The following is a 24,271-nucleotide window of genomic DNA, read 5'->3' on the forward strand; positions in this document are numbered from 1 at the left end:
CTGCTCTAACGATTATTTACTGATATATGACCATTTGTACATGTTTGATGGTAGTCCACTTTAAGTCTTACTATAAGGCTGGATTCACATGAGCATGTTCGGTCCATAAAGGACGGAACGTATTTCGGCCGCAAGTCCCGGACCGAACACACTGCTGGGAGCCGGGCTCCTAGCATCATAGTTATGTACAACGCTAGGAGTCCCTGCCTCTCCGTGGAACTACTGTCCTGTACTGAAAACATGATTACAGTACGGGACAGTTGTCCGGAAGCGAGGCAGGGACTCCTAGCGTCGTACATAACTATGATGCTAGGAGCCCGGCTCCCTGCAGTGTGTTCGGTCCGGGACTTGCGGCCGAAATACGTTCCGTCCTTTACGGACCGAACATGCTCGTGTGAATCCAGCTTAAGTGTTTACTAGTTTTGCTTTTTTTTATTGTGGTTTCCTTTCATGTATTCAGTCATGTTACTAGTACAACATTATCTTACTCATCACTTCTCATTTTTCCACAGAGTGACTCTGTCTTCTGGTTTAGCCCGGTGGAACCATTCAAACCATGACCCATCATAGACAGCAGTATCTTCCTTGCCCAAAATAAATGACGCCAATGCTAATTGGCAGGCAGTAACACCACGCCGACAAGTAATAGTCAGGGGTTTTGTCAGATCAATTTCTTTGTCCTGAAAAAGTTGTTTCATTTCATCTGGGGACTTCTCATACCCTTCTTCTGTCAAGAAGCTCGTAAATGGAAGGTTTAAGGAACCAGGAATATGACCGGGGAATATCACTATAAGTAAGAAATAGAGATGAAGAAAACATATTAAATAACGATGTAACTGTAGGTTGTTTTTTTTTTAAATGACAACAAGTGAAACATTTCATCTAAAATTAGGCATCCATACTTTGATCTCTGCGGGAATACAATTGTAGAGGAGATTAAAAGGGTATTCCGGTTTTAGCAAATAATTGTTATCATTGTATAATAAAAAGTTATACAACTTTTTATATAGTTTCTGTATCAATTCCTCTCTGCTTGCTGTCATTTGACAGGAACGTTCGTTATTTAGGGAATATTTAGGGTGCAGTCACACACGGCAGATTTTGTTGCCTAAATTTTCATTGAGTGAAAATCAGTTTTATTCACCTGAATGGAAATTGCAGAAATCCATGTACCTGTTGCAGAAACAGCGACATTTAGGGTATGTTCACAACCTTAGCAAAAAAACTTCTGAAAATATGGAAATGTTTTTTCAGACGTTTTTTAATCAAACTCGCGATTTTTGCTGCATTTTTTACAGCAGTTTTTGGAGCTGTTTTTCTATAGAGTCAATGAAAAACGGCCACGTAAAAAAAACGGTCCGTCAGAACAGAACACCGTTTTTCCCATTGAAATCAATGGGCAGATGTTTGGAGGCGTTCTGCTTCCGTTTTGTCTACGGCCCAAAAATCGGCCGAAAATAAGCCGTGTGAACATACCCTTAAATGAATGGAACTGATTTGCAGTTGCAGAATTGTATGCAAAATCAGCCGCGTGTGACTGCGCCTAGACCTTGTTCACACAGTGCAGATTTCCTGCAAATTTTGCATGCATTTTTCATGCCAAAACCAGAATTGGATCCAGGAGAGCAGACCTTTAAGGTCTTTATTTATATATTTATAATGTTTAAATCTAAACTGTGTGAAGAAGGCCTAATAAGAACACTTGCTTAGAGTATTCCCCCAAAGCTTGCTTATGCTAACAGGACTCTATAGTTATCCACAGTGGCGTCACTACCGCCGTAGCAGCCGTAGCGGCTGCTACGGGGCCCGCGGCATGAGGGGGCCCGTGTTGCCTGCCGACACGGGCCCCCACCATGGCCGAAGGCTCCGCTAGCAGCCGCTATGACTGCTACAGCGGGACGCCACTGAACACTACGGCAGAGCAGGGAGGTATCTCCCCGCTCTGCCATTAAACAAAAGACATGTATCCCCTATCCACAGGATCTCCACAGGACAGGGGATACATGTGTGATTGCTGCCAGCGATAGGGAGAACGGGGGACTGAAAGTCCCCTGAAGTTCTCCATCACAAACCTCGAACTTCTGGGGTCTGTGTCGGCAGCTCCGTAGAAATGAATGGAGCTCCGGTCGCGCTTGTGCAGGGGGGGGGGGCTGTATGGCGTTCCCTGCAGGGTGGGGGCTGTATGGCGTTCCCTGCAGGGGGGGCGCTGTATGGCGTTCCCTGCAGGGGGGGGGCGCTGTATGGCGTTCCCTGCAGGGGGGGGGCGCTGTATGGCGTTCCCTGCAGGGGGGGGGGGCGCTGTATGGCGTTCCCTGCAGGGGGGGGCGCTGTATGGCGTTCCCTGCAGGGGGGGCGCTGTATGGCGTTCCCTGCAGGGGGGGCGCTGTATGGCGTTCCCTGCAGGGGGGGCGCTGTATGGCGTTCCCTGCAGGGGGGGCGCTGTATGGCCTTCCCTGCAAGGGGGGGCTGTATGGCGTTCCCTGCAAGGGGGGGGGCTGTATGGCGTTCCCTGCAAGGGGGGGGTTGTATGGCGTTCCCTGCAAGGGGGGGGTTGTATGGCGTTCCCTGCAAGGGGGGGGGCTGTATGGCGTTCCCTGCAAGGGGGGGGGCTGTATGGCGTTCCCTGCAAGGGGGGGGCTGTATGGCGTTCCCTGCAAGGGGGGGGCTGTATGGCGTTCTCTGCAAGGGGGGGGGCTGTATGGCGTTCCCTGCAAGGGGGGGGGCTGTATGGCGTTCCCTGCAAGGGGGGGGGCTGTATGTCGTTCCCTGCAGGGGGGGGGCTGTATGGCGTTCCCTGCAGGGGGGGGCTGTATGGCGTTCCCTGCAGGGGGGGGCTGTATGGCGTTCCCTGCAGGGGGGGGCTGTATGGCGTTCCCTGCAGGGGGGGGCTGTATGGCATTCCCTGCAAGGGGGGGGGCTGTATGGCCCGCGGCATGAGGGGGCCCGTGTTGCCCGCCGGCACGGGCCCCCACCATGGCCGAAGGCTCCGCTAGCAGCCGCTATGACTGCTACAGCGGGACGCCACTGAACACTACGGCAGAGCAGGGAGGTATCTCCCCGCTCTGCCATTAAACAAAAGACATGTATCCCCTCTCCACAGGATCTCCACAGGACAGGGGATACATGTGTGATTGCTGCCAGCGATAGGGAGAACGGGGGACTGAAAGTCCCCTGAAGTTCTCCATCACAAACCTCGAACTTCTGGGGTCTGTGTCGGCAGCTCCGTAGAAATGAATGGAGCTCCGGTCGCGCTTGTGCAGGGGGGGGGGGCTGTATGGCGTTCCCTGCAGGGTGGGGGCTGTATGGCGTTCCCTGCAGGGTGGGGGCTGTATGGCGTTCCCTGCAGGGGGGCTCTGTATGGCGTTCCCTGCAGGGGGGGGCTGTATGGCGTTCCCTGCAGGGGGGGGCTGTATGGCGTTCCCTGCAGGGGGGGGCTGTATGGCGTTCCCTGCAGGGGGGGCGCTGTATGGCGTTCCCTGCAGGGGGGGCGCTGTATGGCGTTCCCTGCAGGGGGGGCGCTGTATGGCGTTCCCTGCAGGGGGGGGCGCTGTATGGCGTTCCCTGCAAGGGGGGGGGCTGTATAGCGTTCCCTGCAAGGGGGGGGGCTGTATGGCGTTCTCTGCAAGGGGGGGGGGCTGTATGGCGTTCCCTGCAAGGGGGGGGCTGTATGGCGTTCCCTGCAAGGGGGGGGGGGCTGTATGGCATTCCCTGCAAGGGGGGGGGCTGTATGGCGGTCCCTGCAGGGGGGGGGCTGTATGGCGGCCCCTGCAGGGGGGGGCTGTATGGCGGCCCCTGCAGGGGGGGGGCTGTATGGTGTTCCCTGCAGGGGGGGGGCTGTATGGTCTTCCCTGCAGGGGGGGGCTGTATGGTGTTCCCTGCAGGGGGGGGCTGTATGGTGTTCCCTGCAGGGGGGGGCTGTATGGTGTTCCCTGCAGGGGGGGGCTGTATGGTGTTCCCTGCAGGGGGGGGGGCTGTATGGTGTTCCCTGCAGGGGGGGCTGTATGGTGTTCCCTGCAGGGGGGGGGCTGTATGGTCTTCCCTGCAGGGGGGGGCTGTATGGTGTTCCCTGCAGGGGGGGGCTGTATGGTGTTCCCTGCAGGGGGGGGCTGTATGGTGTTCCCTGCAGGGGGGGGCTGTATGGTGTTCCCTGCAGGGGGGGGCTGTATGGTGTTCCCTGCAGGGGGGGGGCTGTATGGTGTTCCCTGCAGGGGGGGGCTGTATGGTGTTCCCTGCAGGGGGGGGGCTGTATGGTGTTCCCTGCAGGGGGGGGGCTGTATGGTGTTCCCTGCAGGGGGGGGGCTGTATAGTGTTCCCTGCAGGGGGGGGCTGTATGGTGTTCCCTGCAGGGGGGGGCTGTATGGTGTTCCCTGCAGGGGGGGGCTGTATGGCTTTCCCTACAGTGGGGGCTGTATGGCGTTAGCGCCATACAGCCCCCTCTGTAGATAGCGCCATACAGTCCCCCCTGTAGATAACGCCATACAGCCCCCCCTGCAGGGAACGCCATACAGCCCCCCCTGTAGATAACGCCATACAGCCCCCCCTGTAGATAACGCCATACAGCCCCCCCTGTAGATAAGGCCATACAGCCCCCCCTGTAGATAAGGCCATACAGTCCTCCCTGTAGGGAACGCCATACAGTCCTCCCTGTAGATAACGCCATACAGTCCTCCCTGTAGATAACGCCATACAGTCCTCCCTGTAGATAACGCCATACAGTCCTCCCTGTAGATAACGCCATACAGTCCTCCCTGTAGATAACGCCATACAGTCCTCCCTGTAGATAACGCCATACAGTCCTCCCTGTAGATAACGCCATACAGTCCTCCCTGTAGATAACGCCATACAGTCCTCCCTGTAGATAACGCCATACAGTCCTCCCTGTAGATAACGCCATACAGTCCTCCCTGTAGATAACGCCATACAGTCCTCCCTGTAGATAACGCCATACAGTCCTCCCTGTAGATAACGCCATACAGTCCTCCCTGTAGATAACGCCATACAGTCCTCCCTGTAGATAACGCCATACAGTCCTCCCTGTAGATAACGCCATACAGTCCTCCCTGTAGATAACGCCATACAGTCCTCCCTGTAGATAACGCCATACAGTCCTCCCTGTAGATAACGCCATACAGTCCTCCCTGTAGATAACGCCATACAGTCCTCCCTGTAGATAACGCCATACAGTCCTCCCTGTAGATAACGCCATACAGTCCTCCCTGTAGATAACGCCATACAGTCCTCCCTGTAGATAACGCCATACAGTCCTCCCTGTAGATAACGCCATACAGTCCTCCCTGTAGATAACGCCATACAGTCCTCCCTGTAGATAACGCCATACAGTCCTCCCTGTAGATAACGCCATACAGTCCTCCCTGTAGATAACGCCATACAGTCCTCCCTGTAGATAACGCCATACAGTCCTCCCTGTAGATAACGCCATACAGTCCTCCCTGTAGATAACGCCATACAGTCCTCCCTGTAGATAACGCCATACAGTCCTCCCTGTAGATAACGCCATACAGTCCTCCCTGTAGATAACGCCATACAGTCCTCCCTGTAGATAGCGCCATACAGCCCCCTCTGTAGATATCTACAGGGGGGGATTGTATGGCGTTATCTACAGGGGGGGCTGTATGGCGCTATCTACAGGGGGGGGCTGTAAAAAAGGCACTATCTACAAGGGATTGGGGTTGTGCGACACCCAGGGGAGGGGGGGGCCCCAGTCAAAAGTTTGCTATGGGGCCCAGTCTTTCCTAGTTACACCCCTGGTTATCCAAGTGGGTTCAGTTGCACAGCAGTAGTCCGGACGCTGTGCTGAAATGCAGCTGGAATACGTCTGTATAAGAATCCCTTATAAAGTGCTTCCATTGAATATACATAAAAGCCATTATTGAAACTACCTTTAGGCATATGCACCTCCTAACTTTTGAATTCGGAAGAGGGAATTTTTTAAGCCACGCCCCCTAACCACGCCCAATATTCCGCGTAAACACATCAAATCACGGCCAGATCCTTCTGCAAATAATGCACACACATTCTCACTGCGGATCTCTAGACTGTCTGGATATCACAGATATTATGGATCCGGTTATATCGTCTTTATGTTACTTTTCCTATCTTGGGTATAACATTTTCTCATCACGGCGGCAGCAGCTGCAGGACAAACCAAAAGGCTGAGAACAATGAAAATCAAAAGGGAGACCCTGTGGTGGATGACTTTTCAATTGACAGGTAGCAGAGTTACATGATGGGGATTTTTTTTTTCCAGTAGTGTAACTCTGCTACCGGTCAATGGAAAAATCATCCACCAGAGCCCCCCTGTAGATAGCTCCAGATACAGCCCCCCTGTGGACAGCTCCACACACAGCCCCCCTGTACATAGCGCCACACACGGCCCCCCTGTACATCGCGCCACACACGGCCCCCCTGTACATCGCACCACACACGGCACCCCTGTACATCGCGCCACACACGGCACCCCTGTACATCGCGCCACACACGGCACCCCTGTACATAGCGCCACACACGGCACCCCTGTACATAGCGCTACACACGGCACCCCTGTACATAGCGCCACACATAGTCCCCCTGTAGGTGCCACATTGCCGCCAGAGTGGAGAGCGGTAGAGGTAGGCTTTATTCACACGACAGGGTACGAGTGGCGGCCAATAAAAACGTCCCTTTTGGGCCTTTTTCCCGGCCATTTTGCATCCGTTCAGATTCTGTTCCCAGCCGTGTTGCCGTTTTTAACGGACAATTTTGACCCGTTTTGCATCCGTTTTTTTCCCTGTCCGTTTTAAAATCGGATGAATTTCATTAAATTTGTTGCCACACACAGCCCTCTGTAGATAATGCCACAGCCCCCCTGGTAGGTAATGCCACACAGCCCCTTGTAGGTTGCACCCACCCCCCCCCCCCTTCCAGGAAAAGTCACTGACTTCAATGTCCATATATGGACATGGACAGTGTAGTCACTGACTTCTCCAGGAGAGGAATCCCCGGCCACAGGGTCGGGGATTCCGCTTCAGAAGTGAGTGACGTCACTGTGTCCATATATGATAATCCTTCATATGACACCAGGATCGCAGTTCTAGCTGTGAAACAACCAGAGATATCACCAGTTGAAACCACAGTCAGGAATGGAAGCTTTATACAATATGATCACACGGTGTTGCTTGACTGGGAAAAGGACAACTGTATGAGGCTGATTGGACAGCGTCATACAGAAAACATTACACCGCCCAGAGTGAAAAGAAAGTCACCTCCTATTTGGCAAGTATAGCTAAATTAGCATATTTAGAAAAATGCTCATAACTTTAAAAAAAAACTAATTACTGTAGTTACCAGCATCATAGTGCCTATTAGATTAGCTAGGATATAGGGGATTAATAAACTATTGACAGAGTCTCTAAGTCCTGGCTTGGCTTTTTGCTTTGTAGATATCGATCAAATCCCAAGTCGTAGCAGGACAGTGATTTGTCATATTATCTTGACCACAAGGGTCATGATTGCTCGTATATGGAAATGTGCTGCTGTATTTTCAAGGTGGAACTGATAAATCGGGTAATTTATCTTACCAGACGGAGAGGGCCTGGGTCATTAGATCCCATGCATTAGATAAATTCAATCTCCAGTGGCATTATTGGATGTTGTTCACAGGTAGTGGCACTACGCACCTGGCTTCTCTCACCGGTTCACATTCTTCTGCCAGTTAAGGTAGTTATCGTGATCACCCATTCTATGTACTAATATTTCCTGAAAATCTAAGTGTGGAATTGTATGTGTCAACATTTTCATATACACTATACAAAAAGTTTAGGGTCACTTAGAAATTTCCTTATTTTTGAAAGAAAAGCAGTTTTTTTCAATGAAGATAACATTAAATTAATCAGAAATACACTCTATACATTGTTAATGTGCTAAATGACTATTCTAGCTGCAAACGTCTGCTTTTTAATGCAATATCTACATAGGTGTATAGAGGCCCATTTCCAGCAACCATCACTCCAGTGTTCTAATGGTACATTGTGTTTGCTAACTGTGTTAGAAGGCTAATGGATGATTAGAAAACACTTGAAAACCCATGTGAAATTATCTTAGCACCGCTGTAAACAATTTTGCTGTTTAGGGGAGCTATAAAACTGACCTTCCTTTGAGCTAGTTGAGAATCTGGAGCATTACATTTGTGAGTTTGATTAAACTCTCTAAATGACTAGAAAAAGAGAGTTTTCATGTGAAACTCGACAGTCTATTCTTGTTCTTAGAAATGAAGGCTATTCCATGCGAGAAATTGCCAAGAAACTGAAGATTTCCTACAACGGTGTGTACTACTCCCTTCAGAGGACAGCACACACAGGCTCTAACCAGAGTAGAAAGAGAAGTGGGAGGCCCCGCTGCACAACTGAGCAACAAGACAAGTACATTAGAGTCTCTAGTTTGAGAAATAGACGCCTCACAGGTCCTCAACTGGCAGCTTCATTAAATAGTACCCGCAAAACGCCAGTGTCAACGTCTACAGTGAAGAGGCGACTCCGGGATGCTGGCCTTCAGGGCAGAGTGGCAAAGAAAAAGCCATATCTGAGACTGGCTAATAAAAGGAAAATATTAATATGGGCAAAAGCACACAGACATTGGACAGAGGAAGATTGGAAAAAAGTGTTATGGACAGATGAATCGAAGTTTGAGGTGTTTGGATCACACAGAAGAACATTTGTGAGATGCAGAAAAACTGAAAAGATGCTGGAAGAGTGCCTGACGCCATCTTTCAAGCATGGTGGAGGTAATGTGATGGTCTGGGGTTGCTTTGGTGCTGGTAAAGTGGGAGATTTGTACAAGGTAAAAGGGATTTTGAATAAGGAAGGCTATCACTCCATTTTGCAACGCCATGCCATACCCTGTGGACAGCGCTTGATTGGAGCCAATTTCATCCTACAACAGGACAATGACTCAAAGCACACCTCCAAATTATGCAAGAACTATTTAGGGAAGAAGCAGGCAGCTGGTATTCTATCTGTAATGGAGTGGCCAGCGCAGTCACCAGATCTCAACCCCATAGAGCTGTTGTGGGAGCACCTTGACCGTATGGTACGCAAGAAGTGCCCATCAAGCCAATCCAACTTGTGGAAGGGGCTTCTGGAAGCACGGGGTGAAATTTCTCCCGATTACCTCAGCAAATTAACAGCTAGAATGCCAAAGGTCTGCAATGCTGTAATTGCTGCAAATGGAGCATTCTTTGACGAAAGCAAAGTTTGAAGGAGAAAATTATTATTTCAAATAAAAATCATTATTTCTAACATTGTCAATGTCTTGACTATATTTTCTAGTCATTTTGCAACTCATTTGATAACTATAAGTGTGAGTTTTCATGGAAAACACAAAATTGTCTGGGTGACCCCAAACTTTTGAACGGTACTGTATATGATGTTTATTGGATTAATTGTGTGATGATGTAATGCACACCTGCAGTTTCTTATTTTTATTTGTATGCTTTTACTGTGAATGCTCCATGTTGGAGCTATACCGGTTTGTTGTTAAAAAAAAAAAAAGTGATCAAAAAGTAGTTTGTACCAGTAAAAACACCGCGTCCCGCATAAAATAAGTCCTCGCAATTTTTTTTTTAACAAATATTTCTTCCTTGTAAAAGTGGTAAAACATTTAAAAAAATATATAACCTATATAAATTCGGTATCGCCATAATCGTGTTGACCATCAGAATAAAGAATAGCAGCTTTATTCACCCGTGCAACGTTTCAGTTCAGTAGGACCTTTATCAAGCATGTGGAACATTTCAAATAACAAATGCCCCCCATTTGTTACTGGTTTGAGAAAGGTCCTGCTGGACTGAAACGTTGCACATTTGAATAAAGCTGCTATTCTTTTTGGAAGTGCTGCCTCTGTCTGTCGTTTGTGTCTACTACAAAGGATTGTGGACTAGGTCCTGTTGAGGCGTGCACCCACACTTGGTCCAGTGCTGTGGATTCTGTCCATTATTGTTTAGTTTACATCACGTAGTCCCAGGTTACCTCAGATCATTGGCCTACGAACTGGCCTACTTTTAAAAGTAGGCCAATGCACTTAGGTAACAGGCCATCACCTGATGTAAAATAACCAATGACAGCTTAGAGCTGTCACTGCTTAGTTTACTGAGCCTTGTAAGGAGCGCAGGATCACATGCTTGAGAAAGGTCCTGCTGGAATGAAATGTTGCACGGGTGAATAAAGCTATTCTTTTTGGAAGTGCTGCCTCTCTGTCTGTTTGTGTAAACTAACCAATGGCCGCTTAGAGTTGTCACTGCACTGCTTAGTTAACTGTCACAGACCCAGAAGGGTAAGTATGATAATTGTTCTGTGATTTTTTACAGATTCAGTTCTTGGACTACTTCTGATTCAAGTACTACTTCGACGACAGTGTTTTTATTTTCAATAAAATGTTTAAACGAGGGTTGTGTGTAGGACTTTATTTCAATAAAATATTTTTTATGTGTTCGTGCTTTTTTTTTTTTAATTATTACTACAGCCTTAGTAATGGCTTCTGTCTGATAGACAGCATCCATTACCAAGGCGGTTTAGTGTTAGCCGATGAAAAGGCTAGCAGTAACCCCCCCCATTATTACCCTGGTACCCACCGCCACCAGGGGTACCTGGAAGAGCTGGGTACGATCTATTACCCGACCATCTGTAGTGACAGTCGGGCACTGGGGCAGCCGCAGGCTGGTATTATCAGGCAAGTCCAAAAACCCGTAAGCCTTTCCACCCTAGTAATGCTAGCCTGCTGCTGCTATGTTGTATCTGGCTGGTAATGAAAAAATGGGGGGGGGGACCCCACATAGTTTGTTAAAGAAAAAAAAAAGATATAATAATAATAATAATAATTAAAAAAAAAAAAAAAAACATTTCATAACCAGCTAAATATAACATAGCAGCAGCAGGCTAGCATTATCAGGATGGGAAGGGCCATTTTTTTTGGGCTTTCCCAGCCTAATAATACCATGCCTGCGGCAACCCCAGTGCCTGAGCATTACTGCAGATGCTCGGGTTTTGGATCTTACACGAGCGTAATATACGCGCGTGCGACGCGCGTGCTTTTCACGCGTGTCGTACGTACCTATATTACTCTATGGGGCAGTGCAGACGATGCGTGAATTTTGCGCAGCGCGAGTGCGTTGCGTAAAACTCACGACATGTTCTAAAATTCTGAGTTTTTCGCACATCACGCACCCATTGAAGTCAATGGGTGCGTGAAAACCACGAAGGTCGCACGGAAGCACTTCCGTGCGAACTGCGTGATTCGCGCAAGAGCTGTCAAACTGAATGTAAACAGAAAAGCACCATGTGCTTTTCTGTTTACAAACATCCGAACGGAGTGTCTTACACATGAGCGAAACGACCTTTACCGGGTTCGGCCGAACTCGTTTTGACCGAACCCGGCAGGAGATAGTCACTGTGCAGGGTGCTGAAAGAGTTAAACTGGTTCAGCACCCTGGACAGTGACTTCCGATTCCAATATACGTGAAAAAAAAAAAGTTCTGACTTACCGATAACTCCCGGCTTCTTCCTCCAGTCTGACCTCCCGGGATGACAATTCAGTCCAAGTGACAGCTGCAGCAAATCACAAGCCAAGCACAGGCTGCAGCGGTCACATGGACTGCCGCGTCATCCAGGGAGGTGGGGCCAGATGTCAAGAGAGGCGCGTCACCAAGGCAACGGCCGGGAAGTTCTCGGTAAGTACGAACCTCTTTTTTTTTAAACAGGTTACTCGATATGGTGATCGGAATGCACTGTCGAGGGTGCTGAAAGAGTTACTGCCGATCAGTTAACTCTTTCAGCACCTTGGACAGTGACTGACGTCGACTAGCCTCATCTCTATGATGGCGGCTGCGCGAAAATCACGCAGCCGCGCATCATACACGGATGACACACGGAGCTGTCAAGTGCCTTTTGCGCATGCAAAACGCTGCGTTTTTTGCGCGCGCAAAACGCACACGCTCGTGTAAATGAGGCCTTACTAGGTTCTTCCTGGTAGCCCGGGTGGCGGTGGGTACAGGGTAATAATGGGGGTTAGTGCTTGCCTTTTCACTGGCTAAGACTAAGCCCCACCTTAGTAATGGATGCTGTCAATTAGATTGCGGCCATTACTAAAGCGGTAGTAATAAAGTTAAAAAGAAACAGACACATAGAAAAAAATATTTTACTATAAAAAAAACAAAAACCTACACAACCCTTGTTAAACATTTTATTGAAAAAAAAAAACGCTGTAATTGAAATAGTCGAAGTAGTCCAAGAACAGAAACTGTAAAAAAAAAAAAAAACACTAACACCAAAAAAAACATTAGTAACACATAAAAAAGGAAAACAATTATTATACTTACCTTTTCTGGGTCCAGCCCTGGGGCCGCAATTCCAGCGAGCTACGCTGTTTCCGTAACTTCGGAAATTATGGGGGATGTCAGCATCAACTCTAAATATGGCCCTGCTTAACGTTCTGGAATTCTGTTGAAGCACTGCACTGTTTACCTGCACATCTGTAGATTTGAGCTGAGCTGGCCACCCATAAATTGAACTGTGAACTGTTGACTATCATGGTGGCAGTGATTCGAAGTGTTTTGGAGAGCGTATCAAGGTTGTTTGTGTCACTTACAAGCAACTGCTGGAGTCCGTTACTGGTGATATTGTGAAAGGTAGTGGTTGACCACCATGATGGCATAGGCAGCAGCGAACCCTAGGTTTGTGGCACAACCAAAGAAAGAGGGCTTCCCTCACCCTTTGAGTAGGCCGTGTGGAGGCGCTTTGGGATCTTAAATGCTCGGTCGAACAGGAACTCTAAACGCTACCGATACAGCGTGATACTCCAGCCTGGCTGAGGTCTGCGGCATAGAGTTGACCGCTCAGCACAATACTTACCTCATTAACCTTGTGACATCACCACATGCACCGTTTCCCTATATGGGACCCAAGGCCAGACTGGGACTTAAAATCAGCCCTGGCATTTTTAAGCACACAGGCCCACCGCAGGCCATACGCAGCCACTAGTGTTGGGCTGGAGGACATGGGACCACAGTTCAGCTATACAAGATATGGGGAGCTTCCTGATAGCTCCAACTCCAACTAATCCACTGCTTTTCCATCAGCATAATAAACATGCGAAAAAAAATTCAAGCAGACTTACTTCTGCTGCATGTGAATGGAGTATAAAATACCCCATTCACTTGTAATTGATTGAATGTTAGTAGATTTGAAAGGGGTTTAGGTATGGAATCAGGGTCTTAGTCCTAATCAAATCCTGATTGCGTGATCATGGCCTAATACTAACGCATAAAGATTGCAAATTATACCATTATACGATACTAAAATATCACCATACTGTAACTAAATAGTATGATTTCAATTTTATATTCCGCCATATACACACACATAGTACCATACACTGTGTCACACACACACACTGCTCCCTGTAGATAGTGCCCCCAAAGAGCCCATTGTAGATAATGCCTCCCATAGAGCCCCCTGTAGATAGTGCCCCACATATAGCCCCCCTGTAGATAGCGCCCCACATACAGCAGCCCCTGTGTATAGTGCCCCACATACAGCCCCCCTGTAGATGGTGCCCCACATATAGCCCCCTGTATATGGTGGGGCTATATGCCCCCTGTAGATAGTGACCCACATATAGCCTCCCCTGTAGATTGTGCCCCACAAATAGCTCCCCCGTATATAGTGCCCCACAAATAGCTCCCCCGTATATAGTGCCCCAAGCATGAAGTCAACACGCCGCTAGCATAGTGGAAAGCTAGCAGGTCATTCTGCCCTGCGAATCAGCGTCATTGTGAGGCGCTGAATGGTCGGGCACGGAACTTGCCCGGCCATATAGACGCAGCTACAATTAGTGCAGGATGGGGTCGCAGTGGCTGGTTCCAGTGGCGCCGCCGGCCCCTCAGAGAGGCAGCAGGTCGCCGCCCGAGGTGAGAAGATCATCTCGCCTCATGGACAGTGCGGCCCTGACTGTCCGACACTGATTGTTTGGGCGGCCAGCAGGCGGACCACTGTTCACTGGAAAATCTGGCATTTGCCAAAACTGCCAGATGGCCAGTCCGGCCCTGATGGGACCTATCAGCTATTAAAGAGAATGCACCACTCCTTTGGCATGGGCCACTCTTACTCCAGGGTACAGCTGCCATAGCTGTCTGCCAGCTGCAAATCCCAGTACTTAGTTTATAAGATCAACATCCTATGTTATGTCGCCACCCATCATGTTCCCACCTGTGACATCATGATCCGTTCTGAGAGCTAAAGGGGCATTCCCATCTTAGACATTTATGGCATATGCACAGGATAGGTCTGCACCTATCCACATCTGATAAAGGGGCTGCTGGTCGCCGCATCCAGACAGAGGCTTAGTGGGGAGGTGTCCAGGAGTATAGAAATAGCCTGGAGTACGGACACAGCCGAGGTTGCTGTGCTACACTGTTTCCATAACTCTCATAGAAGTGAATGTCAGTTTCGGAAACAGAGTAGGACAGTGAACTAGGCTGTTTAAATTACTTCCATTCACTTCTATTGGAGTTGCGAAAACAGATGAGCATAGCAAAGTGTCTGCACTCCCGGCCACCTCTATACTGTCTTTGACTGGACACAGCACTAGTGGCCACCTCACCAGGAGGGAACGGAGGATAGGAAACGTTATCCCAGGAGGCCGGCCTGGACGAAGAAGCACAGAATTCTGGGTAAGTATAATATTTCTTTTTTCTGAGTTGCAGCTTTTCCGCCGTAAAAATCTCAACATTGCTATTTATTGCAGGATTTACCTCCCATTGAATTTAATGGGGAAAACTCAACAAAAAAAGCAGTGATAACGCAAATAGAATTGACATCGTGCGGATTAAAAAAATGCACCGCAGGTCACTTTTTGAGCGTTTTTTCCCCGCTTATCAGTTACGCAGCGCGTGGATGAGATTTGTTCAAATCTCATCCACTCAGCTGCTATTGTATTATGCTGCAGATTTTCCGCAACTAAATCTGTTGCGTAAAATCCGCAGTATTTACGCTACGTGTGAACTTACCCTAACTGTGAGGTTCAGTCAGGTAAACGTCTTTCAGCTTCTGTGATATTACAAGTGAGTTAAAGTGAGGTGAACTGCTGTGACATAACAAGTGAGTTTTGTACCTTAACATGCTGTGACATCATACATGTGTATCATTCTTGGAATCTGCTGCAACATCACAACTAGTATAAGTCAGGTAAGCTACTGTTATATCATAAGAGTGTTTCAATCAGGTAAACAGCTGTGACATCACAACTCCCTTTCTGTCAGGTAAACTGCTGTGACATGTCAGCTTCTGTGACATCACAAGTGAGTTAAAGTGAGGTAAATTGCTGTGACATCACAAGTAGACAGGGAACATGCAGTGGCATCATAAATGTAAGCTGCTGTGACATCACAACTAGTTTAAATCAGGTAAGTTATTGTGATATCCCAGGAATGTTTTCCTCCAGGTAAGAAGCTGTGATATTACAACTCTCTTTCTGTCAGGTAAGCTGCTGTCACAACACAAAATGGTTTCAATCAGGAAAGGTGCTGTGATATCACAACTGTGTTCCTGTCATGTTATCTTCTGTGACATCACAAGTGTGTTTCAATCAATTAAGGTACTGTTTACCTCACAACTAGTTTGTCAGGTAAGCTCAGGGGTGCACATACCATATGTCCAATTAAATTAGCAGTTTCAAACCAAGGGGCCCATATACTGTTATTGCACATGGGGCCCTCAGTTGTTGGTGTCCGCCCCTGGGTGGTGACATAAGTATGTCATAAAGGGCAATGATCACTTTATAGCTGGGGTGGGACTATGATGTCACAAGGAGTGGCAGCCCTATTAATTGAGTGTCAGGAGATGTACTTGCAGGACAGCATCGGTGGCTACACCCGGGGGCAGGGGTAATCCATGATGGAGGTGTGGTGAATAACCTTTAAGGCCAACTTTCCAGCCTTGGTGAGGTCACCAATGATGACATTATCAGAGAAAGGGGGTTGTCAGGGACATGGGCTTTTGGATCCCCTATAGTACATCAGTGCAGGTGGTGACATCACAAGGGTGTTGAAATCACAATGGTGGTGATGTTAGAGGAGTAGTGACTTCATAATAACCACTGTCAGTGACACTGCCTTAGGTGTTTCCTTTAAGACCACAAAACAGGGGGGGGGGTGATTTCACAGGAGGGGCTGATAGAGAGAAGGGGCTGCCAATTAGTGCGGTGCAATTTTGCAGCGAAAACGTGCCCGTAAATACGGGTGGAATACTGGTGACACCGGACCCGTATTTATGGGCACGGGTCCGTAAATACTGGTGCAATATGGGTCGAATACGTGTGACCAAGGACCCGTATTTACGCCAGTATTTACGGGAGGACAAAAATACATTCGTGTGCATGAGGCCTTACAAGTGGTTTTTATATATGTATCTATGTCTGTCCAGAATATCTCATCCCATGGATGCTGGTTTAAAGCAATTTTAATGTACATGCTACCTCTATTTGGTGTACACTTGCATGCAATTTATTGTTCCTAATTTCAGCCTGGGATTACTAAAGGGAGGTCAAGAAAAATGTTTGCCACCATTCTCACTTCTTTACCGTACATATCTGAGAACATCCAGATACATGTAAAAATATACATGTGAATAATATAAGAATGGAGGCGTATTAGTGCCATATGATTGCACCCTCTGTATATGTTCTTGACTAATTAAAGTAGGCCTGTTGATACTAGTTAAGGCGTGCATGAGAACCTGTATACTGCTTAACATGCAGACTTTTCCCACCTACTAAATACTGAAGAATGCAAATCATCACCCTCGGGGGACCACGCCCTGAATCTTTGGCCCGGTGCCCCGGGCGACTGCTGCTACAGGGGTCGCAATTGCGACAGTGCCGCGGCCCCCGCTCCGCATCTGTAAAAATTTACTATAGTAACTGGGGCCTATGTTATAAAATAAACGGGCCAGTTACTATAGTAATACCACTATACCCACCTTCCCGAGCAAAGTGGAAGTCCTGATATCTTCTTGCGTCATGACGCTGTGCACCGCGCATGACTTCACGACGCTGGATGGTGTTGGGACATCCGCTGCACCCGGAGCAGAAGAGGTGGGTAAGTGTAACATCATTACTGCCTGCTGGGTTCCTGTATCTAAGCCTGCTTTGTGGTAGGCTTAGATAAAGAGTATAACAGACAGTATCACACATGGACCCTGTATCTAAGCCTACCACATTGTAGACTTAGGCCTCATTTACACGAGCGTGTGCGTTTTGCGCGCGCAAAAAACGCAGCGTTTTGTGTGCGCAAAAGGCACTTGACAGCTCCGTGTGTCATCCGTGTATGATGCGCGGATGCGTGATTTTCACGCAGCCGCCATCATAGAGATGAGGCTAGTCGACGTCAGTCACTGTCCATGGTGCTGAAAGAGTTAACTGATCGGCAGTAACTCTTTCAGCACCCTCGACAGTGCATTCCGATCACCATATCGAGTAACCTGTTTAAAAAAAAAAAAAAAAAGAGGTTCGTACTTACCGAGAACTTCCCGGCCGTTGCCTTTGTGACGCTTCCTTGGTGACGCGCCTCTCTTGACATCTGGCCCCACCTCCCTGGATGACACGGCAGTCCATGTGACCGCTGCAGCCTGTGCTTGGCTTGTGATTGGCTGCAGCTGTCACTTGGACTGAATTGTCATTCCGGGAGGTCAGACTGGAGGAAGAAGCCGGGAGTTATCGGTAAGTCGGAACTTTTTTTTTTTTTTTACACGTTCACGTATATTGGAATCGGTAGTCACTGTCCAGGGTGCTGAACCAGTTTAACTCTTTCAGCACCCTGCACAGTGACTGTCTCCTGCCGGGTTCGGTCAAAACGAGTTCGGCCGAACCCGGTAAAGTTCGGTTCGCTCATGTCTAAAACACTCCGTTCGGATGTTTGTAAACAGAAAAGCACGTGGTGCTTTTCTGTTTACATTCAGTTTGACAGCTCTTGCGCGAATCACGCAGTTCGCACGGAAGTGCTTCCGTGCGACCTTCGTGGTTTTCACGCACCCATTGACTTCAATGGGTGCGTGATGCGCGAAAAACGCACGATTATAGAACATGTCGTGAGTTTTACGCAACGCACTCGCGCTGCGCAAAATTCACGCATCGTCTGCACTGCCCCATAGAGTAATATAGGTGCGTACGACACGCGTGAAAAGCACGCGCGTCGCACGCGCGTATATTACGCTCGTGTAAATGAGGCCTTAGACACAGGGCCCGAGCAGACAGTAATCAGTATAAGATTACTGTCTGCTGGGGTCCTGTATCAAAGCCTGCCTTCTGGTAGGCTTATATACAGGGCCCATCAGACAGGTTCACACATGGCCCATTTGTGATCCTCTCTGATGGGCCCTGTATCTAGGCCTACCACATAGTAGGCTAAGATACAGACAGTATAAGATTACTGCCTGCCTTGTGGTAGGCTTAGGCCGGATTCACACGAGCGTTGCGTTTTTGCGCGCGCAAACAACGCAGCGTTTTGCGCGCGCAAACACTATTTGACAGCTGCGTGTGTCATCCGTGTCTGATGCGCGGCTGCGTGATTTTCGCGCAGCCGGCATCATAGAGATGAGGCTTGTCGACGCCCGTCACTGTCCAAGGTGCTGAAAGAGCTAAATCTTTCAGCACCCTCGACAGTGAATGCCGAACACAACAGCGAAAAACCTGTTAAAAAAAAGATAAAAGTTCCTACTTACCGAGAACTTCCCGGCCGTTGCCTTGGTGACGCGTCCTTGGTGACGCGCCTCTCTTGACTTCGAGCCCCACCTCCCTGGATGACGCGGCAGTCCAAGTGACCGCTGCAGCCTGTGATTGGCTGCAGCCTGTGCTTGGCCTGTGATTGGCTGGAGCTGTCACTTGAACTGAAGTGTCATCCCGGGAGGTCGGACTGCAGGAAGGAGACAGGAGTAATCGGTAAGTTAGAACTTCGTTTTTTTTTACAGGTTCATGTATTTTGGGATCGCAAGTCACTGTCCATGGTGCTGAAACAGTTTAACTCTTTCAGCACCATGCACAGTGAATGTCTCCCGACGTCGCGGACCGGAAATTTTTTTGCCGGGTTCGGCCAAAACGAGTTTGGCCGAACCCGGTGAAGTTCGCTTCGGTTGTCGGGGTTCGCTAATCGCAAAGACACTCCGTTTGGATGTTCGGAAACAGAAAAGCACGTGGTGCTTTTCTGTTTACATTCATCCTTTTGACAGCTGTTGCGCAAACACGCAGTTCGCACGGAAGTGCTTCCGTGCGACATGCGTGGTTTTCACGCACCCATTGACTTCAATGGGTGCGTGATGCGTTGAAAACGCTGAATCAACGGACATGTCGTGAGTTTTTTGCAACGGAGCAACGCTGCGCAAAAAACGCTGCCATGTCTGCACGGCCCCATTGTCTAATATAGCTACGGGCAACGCACGTGAAAATCACGCGCGTTGCACGCGCGTATTTTACGTTCGTCTGAATAAGCCCTTAGATACATGTTCTAACAGACAGTATCACACATGGGCCCTGTATCTTAGCCTACAACCTGTGTTACTAATGGTTTTATTTTGTATTAGTGTTTTTTATAGGTTCGGTTGTTGGACTATGTCGGATTCGAAGATTACTTACATGATGGCTTTTTTTTATTTTCTATAAAATGGTTAATGAGGGTTGTTTTTTTTTTTATTTCAATACAATATTTCTTCTATGTGTTTGTATTTTCTTTTAAACTTCATTACTACCGCCTTAGTAATGGACGCTGGCTGATGGACAACGTTCATTACTAAAGCGGAGGCTAACACAAACCCCACAATATTACCCCGATACCCACCGCCACCAGGGGTACTGGGTACGATCAAGTACCCGACCATCTGTAGGTGGGGTGGACGCAGGCTGGTATTATTGGGCTGGGAAAGCCCAAAAACAGTGGGCCTTCCCACCCTAGTAATGCTGGCCTGCTGCTGCTGTGTTCTACCTGGCTGGTTCTGAAAAATGGGGGGGGGGGGCACGTCATTTTTTATTTTAAATAGAAAAAACGTGTGGTCCATCCCCATTTTTCATAACTAGCCAGATCCAACACAGCACATTGTGGTGCGATCTTTCAGAAGGAAATTCCACTGCGTAATTAAGCGCACATACTTAACCCTCCCTCCTTTGACGTCCGCTCCGGCCTCCCTCGATGACGTTTCAGGCCATGTGACGCTGCAGCCTGTGATTGGCTGCCGTGGTCACATGGGATACAACTTCATCACAGGAGGCCGGATTGCATGAAGGAGGGCGTTCTGGGTAATAATGTTTGTTTGTTTTTTTCCGGCGTTGCGATTTTTTGCGGCGTAAACGCTGCGAATACGCTGCAAAAGTTGCAACACTTGGCTTTCTGTTGCGGGTTTTGCATCCCCATTGAATTCAATGGGACAAACCTGCAGCAGAAAATCAATGAAAACGCAGCATAAATTGACACGCTACAGAAATAAATTTTGCACCGCGGGTCAATTTATTAACGTTTACGCTGCGTTTTTCCGCAGCATGGACTTGAGATTGACTAAATTTCACCCACTTTGCTGCTACTGTAAACGCTGCAGAATTTCCACACAGAATTCAGTTGCGGAAATTCTTCAGCGTTTACGCTACGTGGGAACCCGGCCTTAGTGGTTAATCCTGGATTTTTGATATTTACATAGTTAGCATTTATATTCAGCTCAGTTGCTGCTTGTTTTAAAGCTCCTGTCAACTAGGACAATCCCTAAGACTATGTTCACATCACAATTTTTACCTACGTTGAACGTATGTGTCAGGAAAAAGTTCCCAACGTATAGGTTAAACGTAGGCTGTGACTGATGCCTAAGGGTATGTGCACATGATAGCTGCCTTTTACGTCTGAAATTACAGACTGTTTTCAGGAGAAAACAGCTCTGTCGTTTCAGACGTAATTGCTCGTACTCGCATTTTGCGAGGCGTCTTTGACGGCCGTAAATTTGAGCTGTTCTTCATTGAATTCAATGAAAAACGGCTCAAATTACGTGCAAAGAAGTGTCCTGCACTTCTTTGACGAGGCAGTCATTTTACGCGTCGTCGTTTGAGAGCTGTGAAACGACGACGCGTAAATTGCAGGTCGTCGGCACAGTACGTCGGCAAACCCATTCAAATGAATGGGCAGATGTTTGCCGACGTATTGTAGCCGTATTTTCAGGCGTAAATCGAGGCATAATACGCCTCGTTTACGCCTGAAAATAGGTCGTGTGAACCCAGCCTAACAGTGCCATCCGTCACCCATAAACTTGAATGGTCTCCAGTAAGCATATACGTTTTAAACTGAGGGCATGACATATCCATTAAACGGATAACAATATAGTCTACGGGTGATAGATGTCACTATTAGGGTGAGTTCACAGTTTTTTTTTATGCGGAAACCGCGTCGGAAGACGCGCCAAAAAACGGCCAAAAATGCCTTCCATTGATTTCAATGGGAGGCAGAGGTGTTTTTTCCCCGAGAGCAGAAAAAGAAGGGACATGCCCTATCTTCGGTCGTTTACGCCTCTGACCTCCCATTGACATCAATGGGAGGCAGAGAAAGTGTATTTCGCTGCGTTTTTTTGCCCGCGGGCGAAAAACTCTGCGAAAATCTGGCATGAAGGCAAAGCAAAATCTCCCTCAAAATTCCAAACTGAATTTTGAGGCAGATTTTCCACCTGCAAAAACTCTGTGTGAACCCAGCCTTAGGCTGGGTTCACACGAGCACATTAACGTCCCTAACGGACAGACGTATTTCGGCCGGAAGTCCCGGACCGAACTCAGTGCAGGGAGCCGGGCTCCTAACATCATAGTTATGTACGACGCTGGGAGTCCCTGCCTCTCCGTGGAACTACTGTCCCGTACTGAAAACATGATTACAGTACGGGACAGTTGTCCTGCAGCGAGGCAGGGACTCCTAGCGTCGTACAGAACTATGATGCTAGGAGCCCAGCTCCCTGCACTGTGTTCGGTTCAGTACTTGCGGCCGAAATACGTCCGTCAATTACGGAAGTAATGCCCTCGTGTGCACATACCCTTAGACATCCGTTTAACGTATACGTCACTATAGACTTTAATGGTAACCGTTAAAAATATGCATCATAAAAGCCTATTGAAAAGCCCACAACATGTACCTGTGACGTATCCTATACAGCGGTATGCATCATCTATAGGCTCCCATGTTATAAAACATATACCACGCGGTTTACTTTTGCGGTAATCTACTGTGCTATTCCATCATTCAAAAAACAGGTATACTAATGTATACCAGCCCAACTGAGGCCAAAAGGAAACTCTTTTGGTCTCCGTCAGGCTAATGGAGCCCTATGGACACATTTAGCATGTATGTCGGGAGCTTTTCCGATGTCTACACTAAACAGACATCACAATGATGTGAACTTTGTTCTGCTCCCAGAGACACAGAGACTGCTGTGAGGAGTTCAGTACAAGCAGCAAAATCAGAGAACTATTCAGATTTCTACAGTCATTAAAGAAGCCGGACAATCCTTCACAAATTATGCTGGTTGTTCCAAACATTCTGTTGTTGGAAATCACATTATCTATGTAACTTCCCAGTTTAAACGCTGACGGCACAGATAGAAAAATATCAAGCTTCAGATAGCCCGGACCAGATTTTGAGGTCAATATGAGTTTTATTTCAGGATGTGCCAGAAATGTTATTGTCCAGGATAGAGCATTTCTGGTATGAGATACCTGAAACATTCCTGGCAGTCAAAGGGTTAACGTTTATTTGCACCTTAGGGTAAAATGTGTCTGAAAATATGGATCTCTTTTCAAGCGAAAACAGTTCCTGATTTTCAGACATTTTCGTAGCAACTCGCGTTTTTCGCGGCGTATTTTACAGACGTTATTGGAGCTGTTTTTCAATGCAGTCAATGAAAAATGGCTCCAAATACATCCCAAGAAGTGTCCTGCACTTCTTTTTCGCGGGCGTCTTTTTACGCGCCGTATTTTGACAGCAACGCGTAAAATTACACCTCGTGGGAACAGAACACTGTAAAACCCATTGCAAGCAATGGGCAGATGTTTGTAGGCGTAATGGAGCCGTTTTTTCAGGCGTAATTCGTGGTGTAAAACGCCTGAATTACATCTGAAGACACTGCGTGTGAACATACCCTTAATGTGTTCATATGCAACGTATCTAAACAGATAGTGCCATCTATCCAGTTTAATCTGTCCGTCTCACCTTCTCCGGGTTCTGGCTCTGTACCCTTGTAACGCCCTTCAGAACGTGAATCTACCAACTGAAATTCTTTTGTCTTCATGTTCCTTTGAATGTCCTCAAATGTCTTCACCAGGGAAGGATTCAGCACTGCTCGAAAAGACTCTGGCTTTGGCTTTACCACCTCCGATGTCACAGGAAGGCCCTTATCTACCCAGTTTCTGAAGCCTCCATCCAGAACAGATACTTTACTGTGCCCAAAAACCCTAAACATCCACCAGGCCCTTGCAGCGTAATAAACACCCACTTGGTCAGCATCATAAATCACAACATGGGTCTGATTGTTTATGCCAAGACTGCCCACGTATTTGGCAAAGCAGGATTCGCTGGGGATCATCACTTCATATGGAGATGTCTGGTCTTTGCATTCATCTATGTCATAATATAAAGCACCGGGTATATGTTTCTCTTCATACTCCTTGAGTCCATCTCTGATAGGTGGGTAGTAGAATGAAGCATCCAGAACACAAAGCGCTGGACCTGGTTTGCAGGTTTTCAAGGCCTCAGACAGCCAGTTTATGGATACCAGGGCCCGGGAGCGAAGTTGATGAGACATGCTCCTAGCTCTCTCTACAGCTTGGCAGTGTGCTGAGCTTTTTTTCCCAACACATGGTGATTATGTAATGAAGTTCAGAGTGTACACAGCTTGCTTCCTGGAGGCTGGACTCCAGCTCTGTATTTGTTAATCTTTTTCTGACGCCTCAAACTTTTGTGAAACCACATCACATGTTTTAGGTTATGCTTAACCCCTTAATGACAAGCCTATTTTGGACCTTAATGACGAAGCTATTTTTTACGTTTTTCCATCGTCGCATTCCAAGAGCTATAACCTTCTTATTTTTGCGTCGACATAGCTGTATAAGGTCTTGTTTTTTGCAGGACAAGTTGTATTTTTTAATAGCACCATTTTTAGGCACATATTATTTATTGATTAACTTTTATTAACTTTTTTTTGGGGAGGGAATAGAAAATAAT

General features: G+C 47.7%; 1 protein-coding gene across 1 annotated transcript; it reads right to left on the bottom strand.

The window, feature by feature from the left end:
* Nucleotides 1-423: 423 nt before the first annotated feature.
* Nucleotides 424-24,036, bottom strand: TST (thiosulfate sulfurtransferase). The gene is made up of 2 exons (XM_075833764.1): nt 23,261-24,036; nt 424-787 (listed from the first exon to the last, which is right to left on the bottom strand). The coding sequence occupies exons 1-2, from the start codon at nt 23,850-23,852 to the stop codon at nt 492-494; spliced, it is 888 nt and encodes a 295-aa protein (XP_075689879.1). The 5' UTR covers nt 23,853-24,036; the 3' UTR covers nt 424-491.
* Between the last annotated feature and the right edge of the window lie 235 nt (nt 24,037-24,271).

Source organism: Rhinoderma darwinii, chromosome 7 (assembly GCF_050947455.1).
Source record: "Rhinoderma darwinii isolate aRhiDar2 chromosome 7, aRhiDar2.hap1, whole genome shotgun sequence".
In the NCBI taxonomy this organism is placed as follows: Eukaryota; Metazoa; Chordata; class Amphibia; order Anura; family Rhinodermatidae; genus Rhinoderma; species Rhinoderma darwinii.